Consider the following 24,624-nt stretch of genomic DNA (forward strand, 5'->3'; position numbering starts at 1 on the left):
ATATAAAGAGTTTCTTTACAAATCAATACAACAAAATATACACCTAAAATTATATTTGAAGCAATACCTGGACAGTTTCATAAGCTGAAGTAACAACAATGCATTTCTAAAACCCATATACTTTTTATTGCATTTGGGGTGAAAACCACATACTGGTCCATATGCAATTAGCTTTTGCTCCTGAGTTATCTCCTAATAATAATTTCCATGTTCTCTTAAAATAACTTTAAAGCATTTTACAATTGAAAAAGTACCCAAAAACTGGTGAAAAAGTAATATCAAAATGATTTTGAGTATTTTCTTTCTTGCTGGTGGTTTAAAAGGCATTTTATGACAAGAGCCCATATGCAATTCACTTTTTCACCTGAGTTTTCTCCTAGGTTATATTTTTAAACTTGTCAATAAATTGCCTTTTAAGCCACCAGAAAGCAAGAAAATACTCAAAATAATTTTGATAGTACCTTTTCACCTACTTTTTGGTACTTTTTTAGTTGAAAAGTGCTGAAAAGTTATTTTTAATCGGAGATGAAAAATTATCTCCTGGTAGAAAACCCAGGAGAAAAAGTAAATTGCATATGGGCCACTCTACATTTTGGTCTACACCTTTTGAACTGTTCAGACACCTTGAGAACAATGATGATCACTACCAATGGCAGCATCAAAAAAGGTTATTTGGTCAGTCTACCTGTATCGTTCAAAATATTCCTCAGCTAGCAGACAGATCAATTTCAAAGTTATAAAATGAAATTGATTATCCTGCATAAAGTGGAAAGGCGACTGTGGTACAAAGCCCTAAACTCCGTAAAGATGTACAGGTAATATGACTTTTTATTTTTTAGCATAAAAGGTTTTTTAGCTATGGAGATATGCATCCATTTTGGTATATTTTAAGAGAGTCCAGAGCGTCCTCCATAGGTCACAGCACAGCATTTCTTCTCTGACCCTCTAACTCATTTTCTGTTACCTACGTGCCTGAGGACACAAAGTGCATCTCTGTGTTGGCATTACGAATGGCTACTCCAGTGTTTGCCACTCGTTGTTTAAAAAGAAAAGGAAAAACTTTGTTAAAGGCTTTGCGGAAGTTGGCACCCATGAATGCATAAACAATGGGATTGATAGATGAATTAGCATAGGACATGCAGTGGGCCCATATCTTCACCTTATATGTGTAGTAGTTGCGTTGAAAAGTAGGACTAAACGCCTGAAGCAGTATATAGAGCTGAATGGGGCCCCAGCAGAGAGTGAAAAGAAGGATAATGACCGCCACCATGCGGGAAATCTTGGTACGCATTAGTTCAGAGCGCTCAGCCAGTAACTGCACCTTAAAAAAAAGACAAAATGACTTTGAGGAATTAATCAAAGAATAAGACATGCAGATAGTTAAAATCTAGAAAGTGCGCCATCTGGACACTAGTATAGGTTGCATTTACTTGAGGTTTTATCTATATGTATGTCTATATTTGGTTGCTGAATAAAGAGAACAATTTTTTAATGTTGTATTGAATTTGAAAATAAAGTAAAAATAAAAAAAAATCCTTAAAGAGAACCCGAGGTGGATCTTCGGGGGGCAGATGGGACACAGAGCCATGTTCTCTGCCTAATGACATGGCTCTGTGTCCCCCAACAGCCACTCTCTGCCCCCCCCCCCCCGCTATAGCCCCCTGAGTTTAGCGACAAGATTTGTTGCCGCTCCCCCGCCTCCCTGCACGCTATGAGAGACAACACAGTCTCTCAGTGCAGCTATGTGACCCAGGGGGTCACGCAGGTGAAAGTGGGCCATTTCGGCGGGGAGCAGCGTTTTTTGCGGCTACCTGATCCACTAAGCCCTGCGGATCAGGTAGCCTACTTTTTCATTTATTTTTTGAGCCCACCTTGGGCTCTCTTTAACATATGGGTTCAAATCGGCATTAATGGCACCAAAGATGTTTGCTGACTCAAACCCTATATCTGCAAACAGAGCATGCGAACCTGTACTCAACATACCCTGAAGGAAAAATCAGCAAGGCTTAATGGCACAAGGATCTCTTTGCTGATGGGCCATCTTCTCTATGGTTGAATAAGGCTAGTGACACATCTATACAGAACTTGTCCATGAACTGTCGCCCAAGAGATTGAATCCCAACCTCAGTGGGGGGTGGAGAGGGGAGGGAGGACTTAATCAATGGCTCCAATAACGATTATCACCATTACGTAGGTATACATTTATTTATAAATGACATTGTAGTATATCCTTTAGAAGGGCTAGCATATGTTCTTGTCAAGTGGCCTATTACCTGGTAGCTGTTGTCAATAGGTTCAACAGCAGGTCTTCCCATATGGTAGACCATGGCAGAATAACAGATGCTGATAGTGAGTAATGGCAGCAAATACACCATAAGGAAATTGTAAAGAATAAACGCCTTCTCATAATGAACTGATGGAAAAGTTTCAATGCAGTACATCTGTGGTCCAAACCAATAGTCTTCTATGAGTTGATAATAAATGGGGACTGGGATGGACACAATAAACGAACCTGTAAAGGAAAAGATAGATTCAACACTTGAAATAAAAACTGCAACTATAATACAGCTATTATGATTACTGGGAGAAAATACCGTATTTTTCAGACTATAAGATGCTCCTGACCATAAGATGCACCTAGGTTTAGAGGACAAAACCCGGGGAAAAAATATATATACTAAACCTGGTGCATCCATGGTAAAGGGGCATCTTGTAGATTATACCCCCTTTGTACCTCATGCCCCCTTGCACCTCTTGTGTCTTCCTGTGTCCTCCTCTATCCCCCTTGTGTCCTCCTGTGTCCTCCTCTATGCCTCTTTGTGTCCTCCTCTATGCCTCTTTGTGTCCTCCTCTATGACCCTTTGTGTCCCCCTGTGTCGTCCTCTGCATGGGCACAGTACAGGGAGTCCCTGACATTGCGGTGCGTTGGAGGTTCATATTGGCAGGCGTTCACAATCATGAACTCCCTGCATTTGGACTATAAGATGCAGTGACTTTTTTCCCACTTTTAGTTCAAAAAATACAGTATATGAATGTATAAGTGTCTCTAGTAATACCTAATGAAAAGGCCTCCATTTTGTGACAGGTAGGGATATATTATTATCGTTTTATAAAGCGCCAAATTATTCTGTGGTGTTGTACAGAGTAAGAAACAAAAAATGAGGTGCACAATAATACATTCAGTGGTATACACAAAATATAGACAGCAGTACATAATACAGAATTGGTAGCATAATAATTACAGTGCCAAATGTAACACGATGAACAAAATATATAGCAAATTCCAAGACACGAAAGGATTGGAGAGCCCTGCCCTTGCAAGCTTACAATCTAAAGGCATAGGGAGGAAACAAGAGGCGGGGTGTGTTTTTAGGTTTTACTTAGTAAGAAGTACAAGTACAGCTTGGCCAGAGATTGATGGGGGAATGGATTAAGTTAGATTATATGCTTGTCAAAGAAAAGTGAGTTTTAAGGGAACACGTTAATATTTTAAAGGTTAGAGTGTGATGGTTGTGTTTTTGGAAGGAGATTCCAGAGGAGGGTTGTGGCACGTGAGAAATCTTGTATACATATATGCAAGGAGGTGATTCAAGAGGAGGAAAAAGTAAGGTTGAGTGCAGGTCTGAGATTGTGGTTGGGGTGGTATCTGAAAACTAGTGAGGAGATGTACAATGAGAGAGATTGTGGAGAGCTTTGTAGGTTAGGGTTAAGAGTTTGAACTTGATCCTCTGGTTAATTAGCAGCCAATATTTATATTATTACTTTTTGCCTCATTGGTTGATATAGCTTCAGCATCAGCAAGTTTGAACTCAATAGCACACTACTGCTTCTACCAGCCCCCTGCAGCCACCCTGTGCCCACACCGGGACACACCAATTCTCCGGTCCCTGCAGAGCCCTACTTTCACTTTGATGCACAGCCCTGGTTTACTCTCCTCCTAATTGCGCTCCTGTGGACAGGAGCCCTCTGCGCATGTGCGGTATGAAAAAAACGTGTGCGGTATGTAAAAAACTCTACTGCACATCCTGGCGATGGGAGCGTGATCACGGACGTTCATGTGCAGGGGCAGTCGACTCGCCAGTCGGCTGGCCTGGAAGAGGGTCACTACGGGGGACTGGTGGGACACTTAGTGACAACGCAAGCACAGGGCGGCTGCCGTGGGCTGGTAGAAGCCCCAGTTAAGTTAAACCCATTTTCTTTCCTACAGTTAAGGTTCCCTTTAAGTAGTTGACACCCCATTATGGTCTCTAGTCTTGGTGCCTGAATAATAATAATGTTTTTCTATTCATTGATTTGCTGTATTTCTACGTGCCTTATGTGATGACATTTGCAGATATGATACATTTTATGTGAAGGAATATACTTTTTATTTTTGGTTATTACAGTAGCAATTGTTAATGCATTTTTACTGGATGCCACTGTCTGGCACCAGGGTTAATAATTCAATAAAAAAACATTTCTGTTTAAAAAGAAATAGACTTCAGAAAATATAAGGAATATAAAAAAATGTGTGATATGTACTACGGTATAAAAAGAATAATCCTGGCACTGAGGTTTTTCTAGTTCTACTATTGATGATACGAATTACATTGTTCTATGTTGTCTCAATTTGTTGTAATACCTGCAAAAGATGTTCCCTAGGTGAGAGTGTGAGGGTAGGTAAAAGTCACTTAACTCCCAATGAGTCATATACTAACACCAACCACTATAGACAAAATGCGACTTTATATACCATGTACAATGTGTTTCGCTGGTAAGATCCGCTTGTTCAGGTCGATAGTTACTGCTAATAGTGTTGTAATGAGCATGAAGAAAGTGCACACTCACTTATTACAGTGCTATTAGCAGCACCATAATACATATTAACTGAACTGTACTCTTCTGCCTTGGTAATTGCTTGAATGAATAATGGCTCTGCAGGGTGTTTGTACATAGCAATAATAAGTGGCCTTGTGTGTCCTTTGTAGCTTACATGTATATATTTTTAGTATTTAATATAAAAAAGGAAGCTTTTTTTTTTTTAATAAATCTGTAACCCACCATAATTAGGCCATATTGTAACAGTATGTCTCCCAGATGACAGTGTTATACAGAAAATATTTTGAACATGACAGCCACTGATTGGTTGGTTGATTGACTGATGGATAGATTTACTGATTGACGGATTACTGCACATAACACTGTGTGCAAACCAGGTTAGAACTTGAAGTATAGCAATTAGCACAACATTTGCAGAATTTGCTCAGAAGGCCATTTAATGCTGACCGCATAGTAGTTACACTGTGCAACGGCCAGTTCTAAATCTGTAATTTATTAGTATACAGGATAATATACTGATAATTGCAGTACTGATATGGACAATGACATATTTGTTTGAATGAGAGTTTGTTGATGTTCATTAGATGATTATTCACAGCAATTTCCAGGCCCAGTGCCTACACATCTATTTCAGTATGCCTCATTATCTGGCCTGAAGAGCAATTGAAAATCACTAAATTGCCTTTAATGGAAGAGAATATGTTGTTTTTGAAAGGAACATCTGCAAAAGAGAGATTTAAGAATAACTCAATTATTAACAGAGCTGAAATAATATGTACTATATTATTGCTGGTATTATCCCCTGAAAGGAACCTGATATGAGAAGCTTCTCAGGTTCTATACTTAGAGCAGAGAAATAGGTGGAAGTGGCACACCTTACCCAAATGATGGGTGCAGAGCCTGTGAGTGCCAAGCCAAAGCACTAATTCACATAGCAATCAAAATGTAAGTCCAGGCTCACACACCGGGTTCAAATAGCAATAGTCCTCTTTATTGCCTCATCAGCACAAAAATGTGACAATTGTTTCGGGGCCAACAGCAGGTCCCCTTCCTCAGACAGTGCAGACAAAAACTTTTTTTTGTCTGCACTGACTGAGGAAAGGGACCTGGTGTTGGCCCCGAAACAATTGTCACATTTTTGTGCTGATGAAGCAATAAAGAGGACTATTGCTAGTTGAACCCGGTGTGCGAGCCTGGACTTACATTTTGATTGCTAGGTTCCATACTTACCTGGGACTTCCATAACCCCCTTGAGGCCGCTCATCCCTCGCAGTCTCCTTGGATGGGTCGCACTTCATTGCGCAGTTGCGCTCCCATGGTGTGCTCCCTGTCCCTGGGAGCTTTAGCGCAGAACGCTCCAAGCCGTGGAGCCCAGTGCATGCATGACAAAGTGTGACTCACTCAGGTTTATACCCCTCTAGTGATGGCTGGATAGTGTAATGGTTAAGTGCTCTGCCTCTGACACAGGAGACCTGGGTTTGAATCACTTATTCAGTAGGAGATCTTGGGCAAGTCTCCCTAACACTGCCTATAGAGGGCGTCCTAGTGGCAGCAGCTCTGGCACTTTGAGTCCGTCAGGAGAAAAGTGTTCAACGGTTTCAACAGCTATAGCTTCAACGGTTTATTGTTCGGTCATACAATTTAGCACACAAATGAATTTTACTTTTCTTCCCATTAATTCTTTTGGTGGTCTCTTGCTGCTTTGATTTTAATTTTTTTTTTAATTAAAAAGAATTTTTTAAAATAAAAAAAAACTATTTTTTGTATGCCCCCTCCCCCAAAATTAGCCCTAGATCTCGTTACATGCACTACACTACACATACATAGGCATTAGCCTATGACAGGGATTAGATTGTGAGCCCTTCCGGACATTTAAGTGACAAGGACATCCTCTGTACAGCGCCGCCACTGCGCTAGATCATAGCGCTGTTTGGGTTAAAATCAGCCTGCCAGTTCGGATTGCTGGCTGGCAGGCTGATTGCAGCGGCCCCCTTTGTTTACTGCAATCTCGCCTCTCCCAAGTTAACGCCATTTGGCATGACGGAGGAACAAGGAAGCCACTCTACAGGCGGCGTCAGGCGGTCGCAGAGTGGTTAATATGCCTAGCTTATAGGGGGATTTTTGCTATTAAACGCTAAAGTCTGTGGTATTCTTTAATGCAATTCTGCCCTGAAATCTGCCAGTGAATTTGTGATAAAGAGGAACTGTAGTGAAGATAACATCCTTAATAAAATTGCTTATTATTTTACAATATCACTTTATAAATTATCTTTCTTCACCCTGATACACAGTACATTCTGAAACTTATCACAGGTGGTGACATGTTTACTGCTGGCGACTTGCATCACTGAGGAATGGTTGGGTGTTGTGTATTCTGAGCTGAACAGAAAAAGCACTTTCTTCCAGAGTGCACTGGGAGAAGAAGGGTGCATAGCTAATTAGCCTAGGATTTTCATCATGGGTTGGCCGGGCAACAAATACTTCCTCAGTGATGTCAGGTAAGTTCTCCTCTCCCTCCAGTCACGAACAATACCACGGGAAAGGTGAGCAGCACAAGCCCCCTGTGATGCCTGCTGCGGTTGTTCTTCCGCCTCCTCCTCAAAAAAACCCACCTTCCTCATCGGACTCCTCTTCCACAGATGACTCCTCCTCCCCCTCCTCTGTGATGACGCAGGTGTTGATGATGCCGCAGGTGATGTTTCCAACAAATCTTCCTCCTCTTCCTGTTCATGCTCCTCTACAGCTTGATCCACCACTCTATGCACGGCACTCTCCAGGTAGAAAGCATATGGAATCAAGTCGCTGATGGCGCCTTCAAGGCGATTCACCAGGTTTGTCACCTCCTCAAACGGACACATGAGCCTGCAGGCATTACGCATGAGTGTCCAGTACTTCGGCCAAAAAAAAACCCAGCTCCCCAGAGCATGACCTTTCACTGTAGTTGAACAGATACTCGTTGATGGCTTTCTCCTGTTGTAGCAGATGGTCAAACATGAGGAGCATTGAATTCCAGCGAGTCCGGCTATCGCAAATCAAGCGCCTCACCGGCAAGTTGTTTCTCTGCTGAATATCGGCCAAGCACGCCATGACCATGTAGGAACCCCTGAAATGCCCACACACCTTCTTGGACTGCTTCAGGACCTCCTGCAAGCCTGAGTATTCACACACAAATCTTTGGATTATAAGATTGAGCACATGTGCCATACAGGGTACATGTGTCAACTTTCCCAAACTCAAAGCCGATGTAACGATTGGGGAATTATTTCCGTGGTCAGCGTGCAAGCACCAGTAGAGGGGAATTTCCACTGGCAGATGGAGCTGTGGAGTGCAGAGGAATAAACCCTCTGCGCTGCCATAAATGCCAGATGGAAATTGTACGAAAAGCAGCAACGCAAGGTAAGATAACCCCCAAAGAGAGAGAGCAAAGAGACAGAACCAATGCGTGTCCACCAAACTAGTCGCCACCCAGCGACGGTGAACACCCAACGGCGGAAACGAAGTGGGATCGCAATCGCAAGAATGGCGATTGCCAGATAGTGACACCAGACTGAGCAGGACAGAGCATGAGAGTAGCAAAGGCACAGCAAAACAACAATAAAAGATAAGGAAAATAACAAACGCTAGCTAAACGCGAACACCGCACTCATTCGCAACAGCGAACGCATTTACAGTGCAGTCTCCGCACGAAAAGCGCAAAGGAGACAAGCACGCCACCCTCACTAGCCACAAGTAACACAAATGAGCACAAACAGACAAGACAGACAGATGAGGTAGCCGGTAGCAACCGCTGCTCCAGCTTACACTCCAGGAACTCAGATCAGAAGGATCCACAGCTGCTACCGCTAGAGGCTAGTGCGATCCAAACCAGACAGACAGATGAGGTAGCCGGTAGCAACCGCTGCTCCAGCGTACACTCCAGGAACTCAGATCAGAAGAATCCACAGCCGCTACCGCTAGAGGCTAGTGCGATCCAAACAAGACAGAGCGATTCGCTATCAACCGCCGCTGGCGACAGCGCAATCGCGACAGACAAGACAGGACAGAATAGGCAGTACAAGTATACACAAACTGACTGCACTAACTAGGAATGCAAGGAGCACTAACCAAGAATTAACTATACTAAGATAGCAGTGGCTGACACTCCAGGTGAGTCCAGCAGGAACAGGAACAAACCTCTATGAGCAGCAAAGCATTGTGGGCCAGAAAGGCTTTTATACTGCCAGCCTTCAAAGGAGATAGTTAGGCAATCTGCATGACAAATGTATGCAAATTCCTCAGCAGCAAGCTGCAAAACTGACAAAAGGTCTCTTTTCCAGAGACCTGCAGAATGCAGACCTGAACAATGGTCAAAAGGCTGCCTGCCTGCGCAGGCAGCTGAGCGGATCGTTACAGTAGGATTCAGAAAAAATATTACACATTCAGAAAGAAAGTCCTCTTTGGTTTCAGTGTCTAGTCTTTTAAAGCTCTTAAAGGTATAAGAACCATATTTGACATACAAATCGGAAATTCCCTCTACACTGGGAATTTCGGTTTGGCTGGTCATACTGTAACGATTGGGTAATTATTTCCGTGGTCAGCGCACAAGATGTGCGCTGACACTGCGGAAGTCCTCCACAAGCGTATAAAATGACAGAACCCAGCTTTGGTGCAATGCACCTGTAGAGGGAAATTCCCACCGGCAGATGGAGCTGTGGAGTGCAGAGGAACCAACCCTCTGCACTGCCACAGATGCCAGATGGGAATTGTACGAGGTGAAGCTTATTCAGGGCAAGATAGCACTTGGAGAGAGAGAGTGAGCACAGGGACAGAATGTATATGTGTCCACCAATCTAGTCGCCACCCGGCGTGGGTGAACACACAACAGCGAAAACCAAATGGGAACGCAATTGCAAGAGTGGCGGACAGAGACAGAGCACAAGTGTAGCAAGAAAGACACAGCAAATAACAATAATCAGAACGCCAAGGAAAATAACAAACGCACTCGCTAAGCGCGGTCGCCACACGAAAAGTGCAACAGCGACAAAGCACGCTAATGACGCGGTCTCTGCACGATGTAACACGCAAAAGAATAGAGAACGAGAACGCTTGCTAAACGGTTACCTCACCGAGCCTACATCAAGCGTTCGTTCCAGACAAGACAGACAGAAGAAGTAACCAGTAGCAACCGCAGCTCTGGCCTACACTCCCAGAGTACAGAAGGAACCACCGCCACTACCGCTAGGGCGAATGCGATCCCCACAGACAGAACAATTTCCTGTCGACCGCCGCAGGCGACAAGACAATCGCAACAGATAGACAGTACAAGGCAATACAGATAATACAACCTGACTACGCTAGAAGGAATGCAAGTGCAGTCCCAAGGAATTACTCTAAGATAATCTTAGCAAACAATTAGCAAAGGCTGAGACTTCAGGTAAGTTAGCAGGAACAAACCATCATGACCAGCAAGGGATTCTGGGAGGAAATGGTATTTATACTGCGAGCCATCAAAGGAAGCAGCTAAGCAATTTGCATGCCAAGTGGATGCAAATTCCTCACCAGAACAGCAGCTCAGCAAGTTGCAGAGTGAAGACAGGTCTCCTTTCCAGGGACCTGCAGCGCTCAGAGCTACAAAATGGTCAAAAAGCTGTCTGCCTGTGCAGACAGCAGAGCAGATCATTACAGCCGATAAGAGATTGCTGCCGTTGTCACACACCATGTTGTCAATCTCCAGTTGGTGCGAGGTCAGCCACTGATCCACCTGTTTGTTCAGAGCAGCCAGGAGAGCTGCTCCAGTGTGACTCTGGGCTTTGAGGCAAGACATGTCCAAGATAGCGTCACACCGTCGTACCTGGCATGCAGCATAGGCCCCGGGGAGCTGGGGGTGTGTAGTTGGAGAGGAGATTGCAGCACCAGTAGAGTGGCACTGCCACTTAGCTGAGGAGAAGGAGGACGGCAGCAAAGAGGATGTAGCAGGAGGAGAAGGAGGTGGCAACAGGCCTGCCTGCAAGCCGTGGAGGTGTTACAACTAGATCCGCTGCAGAGCCACTTACTCCCTGCTTGCCAGTGGTCACCAGGTTACCCAATGTGCGGTATAAGTAATGTACCTTCCCTGACCATGCTTTGCAGACCAGGCATCCATGGTCAGATGGACCCTTGACCCAACGCTGTGTGCCAGAGATGACACCACTTGCCTTTCAACATCATGGTACAGTTTGGGTATTGCCTTTTGAGAAAAATAATTGCGGCCTGGTATCTTCCACTGCGGTGTCCCAATCGCCACAAATTTTCAGAACACCTCAGAGTCCATCAGCCGGTATGGTAACAGCTGGCGAGCTAACAGTTCCGCCAAGCCAGCTGTCAGACGCCGGGCAAGGGGGTGACTGGCAGACATTGGCTTCTTCCGCTCAAAGATTTCCTTCACGGACACCTGGCTGCTGCTGTGGGCAGAGGAGCTGGAACCGCTCAAGGTCAGAGGCGGAGTGGAGGAGGGTGGCTGTGAAGGTGCAAGAGATAAAGTGGCTGAAGATGCTGCACCTGAAGGAGGAAGAGGAGACGGAGGGTGGCTTTGCGTTTGTGTGCTGCTTTTCCTTAGGTGGTCATCCCATTCTCACAATGTGCCTTCGTAAGGCAGTTGTCCCTACGTGGGTCTTGGTCTTTCCACGACTTAGTGCTTGTTGGCAGAGAGTACAAATGGCATTGCTCTCATCTGAGGCAGACACACAAAAAAATTCCACACTGCTGAGTCCTGGAATGATGGCACTTTGGTGGTGGCGTCTGCAGCTGACCTTTAAGGGCATGTTGGCTGGCTGTCCATAGGTGGTGATACATGCCGCCGGACACTGCCGGTTTCTGCTGACGAGCTCCCCCTGCTTCTTTCAGCAACCTGTCTCCTCCTACTCCTCTCTGACTCCCCCTCTGAACTGTCCCCCTGTTCATCTTTTCTATTGGGAACCAACGTGACATCCATGGCAGTATCAACATCATCATCATAATCATCCTCCACAGCTTCGCTTGTATCAGACACCTCCAAAACTGCACCAACAACAGGTACTTCATCATCCTCACATCTTACGTCCATACTGACGTCTAACTCAGACATATAATGTGGTGGTGTAACATGTTTAGCACCGTCATCTTGTAACAATAATGGCTGTGATTCAGTCAATTCCCCACCAAATAACTCCTGCAAAGTGTCAAATGGAGCGGATGTGGTGCTAGTAGTAGCAGTGGTGGCTGTGGAGGATGATATGTCACGGTTCCGTGCAGAAGCTGAGGAAGATGAGGTGTTCTGTGTTAACCACTTGAGGACCCTGGGCTTTAACCCCCTTAAGGACCAGGCACTTTTTTTCCATTCAGACCACTGCAGCTTTCACGGTTTATTGCTCGCTCATACAACCTACCACCTAAATGAATTTTGGCTCCTTTTCTTGTCACTAATAAAGCTTTCTTTTGGTGCTATTCGATTGCTGCTGCAATTTTTACTTTTTATTATATTCATCAAAAAAGACATGAATTTTGGCAAAAAAATGATTTTTTTAACTTTCTGTGCTGACATTTTTCAAATAAAGTAAAATTTCTGTATACATGCAGCGCGAAAAATGTGGACAAACATGTTTTTGATGAAAAAAAACCCATTCAGCCTATATTTATTGGTTTGGGTAAAAGTTATAGCGTTTACAAACTATGGTGCAAAAAGTGAATTTTCCCATTCTCAAGTATCTATGACTTTTCTGACCCCCTGTCATGTTTCATGAGGGGCTAGAATTCCAGGATAGTATAAATACCCCCCAAATGACCCCATTTTGGAAAGAAGACATCCCAAAGTATTCACTGAGAGGCATAGTGAGTTCATAGAAGATATTATTTTTTTTGTCACAAGTAAGCGGAAAATGACACTTTGTGACAAAAAAAAAAAAGTTTCCATTTCTTCTAACTTGCGACAAAAAAAAAAATGAAATCTGCCACGGACTCACCATGCCCCTCTCTGAATACCTTGAAGTGTCTACTTTCCAAAATGGGGTCATTTGTGGGGTGTGTTTACTGTCCTGGCATTTTGGGGGGTGCCTAATTGTAAGCACCCCTGTAAAGCCTAAAGGTGCTCATTGGACTTTGGACCCCTTAGCGCAGTTAGGCTGCAAAAAAGTGCCACACATGTGGTATTGCCGTACTCAGGAGAAGTAGTACAATGTGTTTTGAGGTGTATTTTTACACATACCCATGCTGGGTGGGAGAAAGATTTTTTTTTTACACACAATTGTCCATTTACAGAGAGATTTCTCCCACCCAGCATGGGTATGTGTAAAAATACACCCCAAAACACATTGTACTATTTCTCCCGAGTACGGTGATACCACATGTGTGGCACTTTTTTGCACCCTAACTGTGCTAAGGGGCCCAAAGTCCAATGAGTACCTTTAGGATTTCACAGGTCATCTTGCGGAATTTGATTTCCAGACTACTCTTCACGGTTTAGGGCCCCTAAAATGCCAGGGCAGTATAGGAACCCTGCAAATGACCCCATTTTAGAAAGAAGACACCCCAAGGTATTCCGTTAGGAGTATGGTGAGTTCAAAGAAGATTTTATTTTTGTCCGGCGGGATGTTGCGGCGGGTGAGCGGAGACAGGCGCCAGCGGAGGATTGCGTCATGGATGACGCGATCGCTCCGCCCATGCCCTTACAAGGACCGCCGCCTCTGTGGGTGAGCTGGTCCTTGCAGGCTCCACTTCCCGGCCGCCGCTGTGCGTTAGGCGGTCGGGAAGTGGTTGAATAGCCAACTACGTCCTGGCAATCTTGGGAGTTGATGGCACGTGCCTTCTGAACACTATACTTTGGTCCAGGGCCGCACAAAATCACGTCAGCATGACCTCGAACAGACCTGCTGGGTGGCCTGCCTCTGCCTCTTCTTTTTGTTTTGTCCATATTGGGGGATGAAGTGAAAGGTATGCACTGACTTGACTAATACAATGTGCAGTTACACAGGTGCAATGAAAATGGATACACTGACTGCTGGTATATAAAACAGCGTGCGGTCACACAGATGCAGTGAAATGTATGCAGTGACTGCTATATAAAACAGGGTGCGGTCACACAGGTGCAGTAAAAGGTATGAAGTGACTGGTATAATAAAATGTGCAGCAGTCACACTAGGCATTGAATGTGCTGGGCCTGGCACAGTATAGCAATTAGCAAGGGCCAGCTGCGACAGACAGGGCTGTATATGCAGTGTAAGTGGGCCACACAAAAAAAAACACGTCACAAGAACATTAGCTCGCAAAAGAGCTGTTTTGGTGGTGCTTTTCAGCAACAAATATCAGCAAGGAGCAAGCTAACAGACCTCCTAACTATCGCTTTCCCTATCTCTCCAATGTCTCTCCCTTCTCTCACTAATACAGCAGCACACAGAGTGAGAACATGGTCGACACTGCTGCCTTATATAAGAGATGGGGGGGTGCTCCAGGAGGGAGTGCAGCCTGATTGGCTGCCATGTGTCTGCTGACTGTGATGTAGAAGGTCAAAGTTTAGCCCAATGATGTAGTATAGGGGGCAGGTTAAACCGGCATAAAGTTCGCTTCCTGCTGCGAACGCTAATCCACGTTGTTCGCGCGAATAAGTTTGCATGCAAACCGTTCGGGACAACACTAGCTTTAAGCCTGTCAGCCAATTTCAAACAGAGACAATTCGTTTACCGTGCATCTGTAGAGGGGATTGGTGGTACAGTGGGTGCTGGACACAGAACAGGGGATTGGACTCAGAAGAAGCACAGTTTGTGTGAAACGGCTGTCAGGCCCAGCACTCACTGTACCACCACTCCCCTCTACAGCAGCTGCCTGTGATGGGCAGATAGTGCCAACACACATCTTCTTCTTTTGTGTTTCTGAATAGAGTACCGGGGAAATGTACTATTAATCTAAGTCCAAAGGACAACCCTATAAGGTACTAGAGGTCAATAGTTGTAAGATGTAAGTCAGTAGGACAGTGTAACCAATGGATGAAGAATCACTGCCCCTTTTGGACACAACAAGGCCCTGTACAAAGTCTTCTGCTCACTATACTGTGGGAATAATATAATAGGGTGCAAATATACATAGTGACACCAATTTCAACATGTTCATCCCGAAAATATTTTTTTTTTCCTGATGAAGCCTTTCTGGGTGAAACATGTGGAAACTTACATCTGTCACTGCTCAGCCCTACATGTGTGTGTGAGATGGCTACACCCCTCCCTACCAATCACATATTAGGGAGGAGGGGGATCAGTGAGAACCCCAGCACACCTGTAGGGCAAGTGAGCCTCCCACACGTACTCATGTGGGGAGGTCTCTTCACGTCTATTGTATATTATATGTTGTGTACCTTAAAACTATCGACCTTTACAGGGGCGTAGCAATAGGGGTTGCAGAGGTAGCGACCGCATCGGGGCCCTTGGGCCAGAGGGGCCACGAAGGGCCCTTCCTCAACTACAGTATTAGCTCTCTATTGGTCCTGTGCTCATAATAATCACTTCTATAGATACTTTGAATAGTGGTAATCATTAACAAACTGTTCCCCATCCCCTTATTGCACCTCTGACACTGTAGTTGCCATTGGCAGGTTTTGGTGCACAGTATCAATTGCTATGTATAGAGTGCTTGGGGGGCCCCATTGTAAAACTTGCATCGGGGCCCATAACTCCTTAGCTATGCCACTGGACCTCTAGTACCTTATAGGACTGTCCTTTGGACTTAGATTAGTAGTGACACAATGACTACCTAATGACAACTCACCCTACTGCTGCTCTAATCCCTGGCGGCATTAAATACTATTCCATTATTCTATGTTGTCGCAACTCGGAGGAAACCCCAAATTACCCTTACATGCCCCACGCACTATAGCATTGCTGCTATAGCAGCGTCTAGTTTCAGCGCTCGGCAGCGAGCGCCGAAACTAGGCTCAGTGCTCGACAACCCACTTCATTAGGCTTAGCTCACAGTACTCCATTGCAGTTCACACTCATTAAAACGCATGTGTTATACAACTAAGAACTGTGAATATAGCCTTAAAGTTTAGTTGGGCTTTGAATAGAACCCAAGTCCTTATTTGCTTTACATATCAGAAATTTGAATTTACGTTTTCTCAGTTACAGATGGTAAATAATAAACAGGGGAAAACATATAACAACAACAACAAATTACCAATCCATATTCCAAGACTGACAGTTGCAGCAACACGTGGAGTCCTCTGGCGCAGTGATCGTAGTGGGTACACTGTGACATACCAACGATCTATACTCATAGCAGTCAGCGTCACACAGGTTGCTTGTACTGACACCTAGAAGAATACAGCAGGCACGTAAGACATAGAATTGGAAATAATGTGACAAACAGGTGGTAATTTGTATACATTCACTTCCAACATGCCTCATACCCCATCCAATCTGAAATGTACTGAATCTCATAAAAATGAGTATACCACATTTTTGTAAATATTTTATTACGTATATCTTTTCATGGGCAGAACGTTAACGTAATTCCTTTAGGGGTGTACTCACTTTTGTTCCCAGTGGTATAGACATTCATCGCTGTATTGAATTATTTTGATAGGACAGCAAATTCACACTGTAATACAAGCTGTACACTGACTACTATGTATCAAAGTACCATATCCTCAGTGTTGTCCTATGAAAAGATAAACTATTTACAAAAATGTAAGAGGAGTACTTTTGTGAGTTACTATATTATATGCTTTTTAAAGGAAACCTCAGGCGTTTAAAAAAAACCCAGATCCAATAACCTGGGGCTTCCTCAAGCCCCTGGCAGCCTATGTGTCCCTTGCTGCAGCTACGCTCCTAGCTGTTGTCCTGGGGTCCCCTTCCGTAGCAGCCGGAGACCTGGCGAGGTTGCAATTGTGCGTTTTTTGCGCAGGCGCAGAAGTACTGTCCTAGCACAGAATGCTCTCAGCCCAGCGGTGCAGCCACTCGCTCATGCAGGCACAGAAGTCGCCGACCTTGCCAGGTCGCCGGCTTCTCCGGAGAGGACCCCAGGACAATGGCTGGGAGTGGAGCTGTGACGAGTGACATATAAGCTGCTGTCCTGTGCAGCCAGTGACAGGCAGTCCTCTGTCACATGGCGGCGATCCCCGGCCGCTGATTGGCCGGGGATCGCCGATCTGCCTTATGGCGCTGCTGCTACAGCAGCGCCATTCAATGTAAACAAAGGAGACAAACGTCTCCTGCGTTTACATTTAGTCTGCGAGCCGCGATCAGCGGCTCGCAGGCTATTCACGGAGACCCGCTCCGTGATCTAGCAGGAAACGGCCGCTCGCGCGAGCGGCCTTTCCTGATTAATTAGGGAGGCACCTGGCAACGCAGATGTGCGTCGCTGGTCCTCCAGCTACTACTTTGCCGCCGCACGGTATGAGTGTGCGGTCGGCAAGTGGTTAAGTGTGTTGACCATTAGCAAGCATTATAAAAAGTATTTTCAGGCAAGGGATTTTTATAGAACAAGACTTGTACCTACACTGCTAGCAAAGTAAGGCTTCTTTTACACTGCAATTCCGATTTGCAATTTTGACTGGATGCTAGCAGCACATAAAGAAAAACACAGAAAAAAGCGCAGCACACAGAACGTTTTTCAAGATTCGGAATCGCATGTAGAATCGCATCAAAATCGGAAATCGGAATTGCATGTAGTGTAAAAGGCCCTGAAAACATTTAAAAGTCCAACTAAACTCAAAATTTCACAAGGAAAATTCTAAAAGAAATGTGTGTAAATTATAAATGTTACACTTGGAAAAGAGTTTTCCTGTTATCAGGGATAGGTCCTGATGCACTACACTGCGGTAATGTTGCCATGCACAGGGAACCTACAGCAATTTTACCATTACTAATGTTGAGGGAGCACCGCACGTTAACCCTTAGGCTGTGAGCATTACCATGGTAATGCACGCCTTGCTATGGCACTAAAGGATTAACGCGAGGTGCTCCCCTGGCATTAGTAACAGTAAAATTGCCACACACTCTCTGGCAATTTCACAGCAGTGTAGTGCATCAGGCCTTGTTCACACTATACATGTTGCTGTGTGCATTTCTGCAATGTGAATAGTGTGCGATAAGCCAGGACATCAGAAGTGCATAGACTGCACTGTCTGGAGTTTTCATTTATGCTCTGTGCAGCAGTGAGTTATTGTAATGCACTGCTGCATGCGTTTTTATCCAAACTCAGCACTGACCCATTTCTTGTCCGCAAATGGGATCAGCACCACAATAGGCAGCGGGGGAGAGCAATGCAGATGTTGTAAACGCAAGGCCACCCATGTTGTATGATCTTAAAAAGATAACTGAATAGGGGCCATGGTTTCTACTGAAACAAAAAGATTTTGGGGAAATATAGTCGGGAATATGATTCTGAAGAGCAGAGCACAAGCACCAAGGAAAGGCAAAATCCAGCTGAACCATGCCTTGCACTAGTAGGAGGAAAACAGAAAGGGACACCAAGAACCCAGTATAGTGTACTAAGTAGTATAACCAGGTTATGGAGAGAGACAAAATATGTGCTGTTATTATACTGACAAAGGCAACCACTGTATAGGTGGGTGGGGAGCATTAGGAACTGACACAACTCAGGTTAAAAAGTCACTCTCTTTAGATAGGAGACAAGGAGTAACACCCCTCCACTGAAGGTGGTCTCGAGAATGTAGCAATAACTAGTACTGTCAGTGCGTCACAGAGATGCTTGGCAGCTACACTGACCAGTACTAGTTATTGCTCCCGTTATTCCCAGATGAAGTGGGTTTGATCCTGCAAAACGCATTGCATTGTGGAGTGTATAAATAAAAGTCATTGTTGACTATTACATCAACCAACTCAGTGTCAGGATCTCTCCTGGTGCATGTTCTGTCGGTTGCAGTGGGACTGCAACCGGGCAGTTCTGACTTATCTGCTTCCATTCAGTTGCGCATTTGCAATAAGTCTCATTGTCATTTGCAGTTACTCTGCAGTTCAGAGAAGCTCAGGATGCTGTCATAACTCTTCCCTTTGCTTGCTGCAGTTAACCTGCAGCCAGATATCCCTGGATTTCCTACATGCATGTCGTTGCATAGTATTGCATGTATTTGTTATGTGAGTCTTTCAGCTGATAGCTTGTGATCAAGCTGGCTCAGGATTGCGTAATTACCATTCAGCCGTTTGGGAATTTGCATGCCTGCATCCATTGGCTGATGCCGACATAAAAGTATGCCTCCCATTTCAGACCCCGCCCGACATAGCGTTCAGCTCCCTGAGTTGTCGTTGGGTCTATGCTGTGAAAGTTGTTACTGTAAATGTATAATGCCTTGCTCTGTATTTTCATCTCTGCAGGACGTTTGCTGACCTGCGGGGGTCAGTAAAGTCCTTCTGATCCTGATAGTTTGGATTCTGCCAGCACCACATTGGTGACTGGTAGTATTCCTTCTAGTACACTTTAGTAGAGAAAATCACTTGGCACACAGCTGATTAAACGGGGGGTAGAGCTAGCTCCAACAAAACTGCGAAAAGCTTCACCCATATATTAGCACCTAATAGTTGGCTCACAGTCCAAGCAGGGAGAAGTGCAGCAAGCTTTTTGACAGTGCAGGGCACAAACTTTAACATATAGCACACAGAAATTATCTCCACTAATGTAATATGTTCACTTCACGTATCTATTTACGTTTGTACGTTTCACTCCCATTTTGGCTGCATAGCGCAGCCTAGCACGGAGATGTAAGCTGTATGCCTGATTCTCGCCGCAGAGCGGCGAGTCTCCGCCCCTTCACTCCTGACCAACACTCCCACGTAACTCACACCAATGAGACAGCGCTGGGGGCGCAGCTTGAAGACTGTATGTAGGAAGCCGTGCAGCGCTGCCCTGTTTTGGACACACGTACGTGAACAAGCGCCAGTCGGCGTGAAACGGCTGTAGTGCCGTCCACATATCCCCAGGTCACCTCTTCCCCGCTCACCCCGGCACCCACATCGATCCAGGTTTGACAATTCTGTTTTTCCATGTCATATATGCTGGCTGTTGGCTGAAAGATGGAATAAAAACATGCAAGAGGAAGGTGCACAGCGTCCTTTCTGTCTGCTAGTATTCCTTCTAGCCTTGGTCTTGCCTTGTTCTTGAGGACGAACTATAGCAGCCGTTGCCATTAGTTACGCTCCTACCTGTTAGCCTTGTCTATCTCAGTGTGAATGTTGCCGTCGCTGAAACAGCGACTAGATTGGCTGAGCATTCCGTCTGTCTGTCTGTTGTCTGTCTTGTTAATTGCCATTACTTGTGCTTTAGCTAGTGAGTTATTTGAGAGCTACATTTAATATATTGCACATCAGCAGTGGCGTAGCTAAGAAGCTGTGGGCCCCGATGCAAGTTTTACATTGGGGCCCCCCAAGTACTCTATACATAACAATTGATACGGCGCACCAAAATCTGCCAATGGCAACTACAGTGTCAGAGCTGCAAAAAGGGGATGGGGAGCAGTTTGTTAATGATTACCACTATTCAAATTATCTATAGAAGTGATTATTATGAGCACAGGACCAATAGAGAGCTAATACTGTAGTTTAGGGAGGGCCCTTCGGGGCCCCTCTGGCCCAAGGACCCCGATGCGATCGCAACCTCTGCAACGCCTATTGCTACGCCCCTGCACATCAGCACTATATATGTACTCTAGTCAGTCAGTTTTGTATTATTGTAATAGTGTATATTGTTTTGTGTTCCGACCCTTGCCTGCCTCTTGACTATGAATTTGCCTAGCCCTTCTGTATTACTGTCATCTGATCTATCGTGTATGACCCAAGCCTGTTACCGACTACGTCTGCTGTGTATTTAATTACTTAGTATCTAGCCTGATAGGCGACCCGAAACTTCGGTTTCTCTGGGCAATCTTGCTCCCTTGTTCATTACTCCTGTGTCCATCTGTGGAGCCTCTTCCATTATCCAGCTACATAGTCTGGAACACACACGCTGACTCAGAGTATGCCTCCCCAGCATTACACTCAGTGTCTACTTACTGGGGAGGTAAGTCCACCACTACCTCCTCTTTTAAACCGTTTTTAATGGTTTTATCCTGTTATCGGCGCCTCTGTTCCATCCTTGCTACTTGCGTTGAACTATTTAGGTCTGAAGATCACAAAGTGGAAGAGGATATGTGTTATAATTTAAGTAGGCCTCAGTTATCTGGACTGAGTTTTAGGTAAAAGGCTTGTTCGCAGAGTAAAAATTTAAATAGAGTTTTTAGTGATGCAGGCAGAAGCATCTCAATGTCTGCTTGAAGCAGATGATACAAGCAGATACTGAGAAGATGTTCCTAGTCCAAGGTCTTAGGCCTTCACTGCCCCAGACAAATGGACTACGGGAACAATCAACATAGGCCATATTTATAAAACATAACATTCCTGCAACTGGAGCAAGGGGGCTCATAAAATATTAAGTCAGTGGGTGTGTATCAGGACATCACAAGGGATCTGAACCAATCATAGATGGTTCAGATGATGACACAGTTAACTCTTTCCTGGTCAGTATTAAAGGGCCGGAGGGGCGAACGGAGCCCACTCTTATTTTTACTTGCCTGCTCTCTACCTGCTGACTGGAACCCTAACTACTTTTATTTTTGTAAGCTGATATAATGTATGCTGTATATACCTGTAACTTAGAATAGAAAGAAGATGACCTGATTAACTTCAACAGGAAGGTGATCAAGAGCTTGTAACGCAAAAGGACTTAAAGAAGAATCTGCTTGGCTAAGATATGACGAACTGTATCTGTATATCTGTGTATTGAATAAACTCCTTGTACTTTGAAGACGCCTGAGAACGGTCTATCTCCTATAATGCTTGCTGTGTGGAGAGTCAAGTTATCTCACAGTCTGTGAGGTGCAACTCTAAGAAGTTGCTGGTGCCGAGAGAAACATATAGTTTATAACAGTGGTGCCGTTAAACCCTTCACTGTCTAGTGAAACAGGCAGACAAGGTCCAGGGGCCGAAGTTTTCAAGAAATTCCACAGCGAAACAAGCGGAGTAGACACGGACTGGAAAGCTATCAAGCAGATAAGTGGTGTGTGTGAGTAGACGCGGACTGGAAAGCTATCAAGCAGATAAGTGGTGTGCGTGAGCCAGAACACGGTCGGAAGTTCGAGATCAAATCAGCGGCGAATTTCTTGGACTTTAAAGTTAAGCTGCAGTGCGCACACAGTTAAAAGCCTAAACAGATCGCAGGTGGCTGGAGCACTCCCAGGCCGGCCGGGCAACTGCCACGGGGGAGGCCGATCTACTGAGCGGAAGGGGGCTCGCTCAGGAGCTCCAGGAGCGTCCATAGAGGTTCGTGGGAAAGCTTGCTACGGCTGTTCGAACTGACCAGACGAGTGGAATGTCCACTAACCAGATGAGTGGAATGTCCACTGACCAGGCGAGTATGATGTTTTGTTTATTTGGTGTTATAATGTATTTTTTGTGGGCTGCGCACTCCAGTGTGAGTTCAGCGCAGTGAGTTTACAGTTTCTGTCTGTATATTGTGTTTATTATGTTCTGGCTGCGAATTTCTCTCCCCCTCCCGCGCATTCTGGAGGGGAGGGGGGATCCAGCGTGGCGTACATGTGTTTGTCCGTACGCAGGTAGCTTTTTCGCTTGACAGCGGTTGCCTGTATTCTTTTTATCTCTGTCTTTCTTTCGGTTTTTCTCAGAGGCTCTGGGTTGGTTTTGTCTTCTCTCGTTTAACAGCGATAGTCTGGGAGGTATGCCAGATGTGTGTGTAGTGTCCCCCGCAGCAGAGATAAGTCGGCAGGTGGACAGGGGGGAGTGTAGCGGTAGTTGTTGAGAGAGCAGCCAGAGAAGAGGACTGGGTAGAGAGAGCCTAGAGAAAAGCAAGTTGGTTCCAGTTCGTGCTATATGTAAAATGTTTTTTTTTAATTTCTGCATAAGTTTATGTTGTTTTCACGGATCGTGGAGCGTGTTGGGCCAGCTGCGTCTGATGGATGTTCGTCTGTAACTGGGATGGTAACGGTTAAGGTGTTGTTTAGAGTTATACAGCAATGGTTTTTGTGTGAGAAGAGGACACAGCACGCTCTAGTAGTTCTGAGTTATGTCTGAGATAAGCGGATGGCTGTTTTTGTGGAGAGATTTGCACGTCACTGGGTGATTCTAATGTATGAAGCAGGTAGGATTACAGCTGGGACGGGGTCTTTCTAAGTTTTCCACGCAGGTATCCAAGAGTGTATGTAGCGGAATGCTGATTTTCTGCAATGTGTAATTATACTATGTGTAACTAGGCATAAAATGTTTGTTCTGTTTGAATTTTTTTTTCCTAATGTTTATAGGATTAAGAGGTTGCTATGGGAGATTGCATAGCAGCCATCTTAGCTGGCATTCCAGGACTCAAAATGGCGGCATTGAGGAGGGCCCGCCCCCACGAGTCATGGCCTCCACACGTCATGGCAGGGGGGGAGGAGGGGCTGGGGGATCCACGTCACGTCAGGCTGTGCTCATGGCAACAGGCAGAGCAGCTGAGAGAAAGGGATGGTAGAGATAATGAGACACTCTACTGAGTATCTCGGATTCCGGAGTATTTCCCCAGAGCCTGGGTCCAGGGAAAGGAATTCCAGAATATGTGCACCAAGCAGTTGCTGTGAGACTTGCATGGTCACTGATAGGAGTGTTTTCCAGCAAGGTGCATGGAAACACAGAGCAGTCAGATATTTCCCAGAAAGTGATTTGCAAGAGCAGATCAGGGAAGTAACTGTACTGGGTTACTTATGGGATTATTCCTTTAAGTGAGGCACCTTAACGGGTGGTGCAGCATGAGTTCCCAAGAGAGTAAAAGGGGGGACAGTGCATCAGGGGGTGCCGGAGTTGGAAAAAGAAGGGAGTTGACCAATCCAGGTATCCGTCGCCGCGGCTGCAGAGCGGTAACGTTTTTTTCAGGTTTTTGTCGTGGACAGGGCCAGAGTTTGACCAAGAAGTCAATGCTGGGCTGGGGCTGTTTGTGCGTTTTCTCGTCCACTGATTAGTCAAATATTTTTTTTCCTGCTCCTACCAAGTGTAGCGCAAATAACAGAACTAGCAGCAGTTCATGGGGCAATTATAAAGATGTAGGAATTGCCGTTTACAGAGTGACAGTGTATTAGTACAGTGTTTGCCATTTGACTACCTACCAAGTGGGCATTCAGGGATCTGCATACAGGCATATGGCGCTGGAATGCTTAGCCCTGCATCCTGTGTAGTTTAGTGCAAAGTGCTCCTTCCTACAGGGAGGCGGCCATTTTTTTTTGTAGTCTGGGGGTGGTAGCACGGCAAACATTGGTCAGAGGGTACAACACACAGGACTTCTAGCAGAGCTGGTATCGCAATGAAGTTCTTGGTAAGTAAATGCGAAAATGAGCAAGAGCATTGCAGGCTCACCTGCAAAGGGATGCGCAGCCTTCTAGGGATGCGCAGCCTTCCCCCCACTTTTTCTTAACTTTGTAACTGTATAACTATCAGTTTAGCCGCTCCCAGCCCCTCCTTCTGCGTTTCCTGTTTGCATAATAAGTAGTAGCAGATTTGCATATGATTTGCATCTGAATTGAATGCGAAGTGTGCAGAGAGTCTATATAGGTGCTGCACACTGAGCTGGTGGTCATTTCAGATGCAGCCTTAGTGGTATGCACTGGCGTTCTCCTCACTCACCTTTTGAGTGTCCCCCATTCCTTCATTCTCTCATAAAGATCACCTGACTCCCTTCTCAAATCAGCCTCTTCTGAACAGTTCCTTCTTAAACTGTCCATACGGGTTGTTATTCACCAGGTGCCGGGATGATGACTGGTGGCATGGAGGAGGGTATTGCCTGCTGTCAGTTTTT

At 45.2% G+C, this 24,624-nt stretch overlaps 1 protein-coding gene across 3 annotated transcripts in view; it reads right to left on the reverse strand.

Moving 5' to 3' along the window:
• Positions 1-520: 520 nt before the first annotated feature.
• Positions 521-24,624, reverse strand: part of KISS1R (KISS1 receptor) — a 221,993-nt gene continuing 197,889 nt past the window's right edge. For all 3 annotated transcript variants that reach the window (XM_068271232.1, XM_068271230.1, XM_068271231.1), the window contains exons 3-5: positions 15,973-16,108; positions 2,274-2,512; positions 521-1,321 (exon numbers count right to left, since the gene is read on the reverse strand). In XM_068271232.1, the coding sequence (XP_068127333.1) occupies positions 965-1,321; positions 2,274-2,512; positions 15,973-16,108 (732 nt within the window). In that variant the 3' untranslated portion in view covers positions 521-964. The remainder of the gene's footprint in view (positions 1,322-2,273; positions 2,513-15,972; positions 16,109-24,624) is intronic.

This window comes from Hyperolius riggenbachi, chromosome 1, assembly GCF_040937935.1.
Source record: "Hyperolius riggenbachi isolate aHypRig1 chromosome 1, aHypRig1.pri, whole genome shotgun sequence".
Classification (NCBI taxonomy): domain Eukaryota; kingdom Metazoa; phylum Chordata; class Amphibia; order Anura; family Hyperoliidae; genus Hyperolius; species Hyperolius riggenbachi.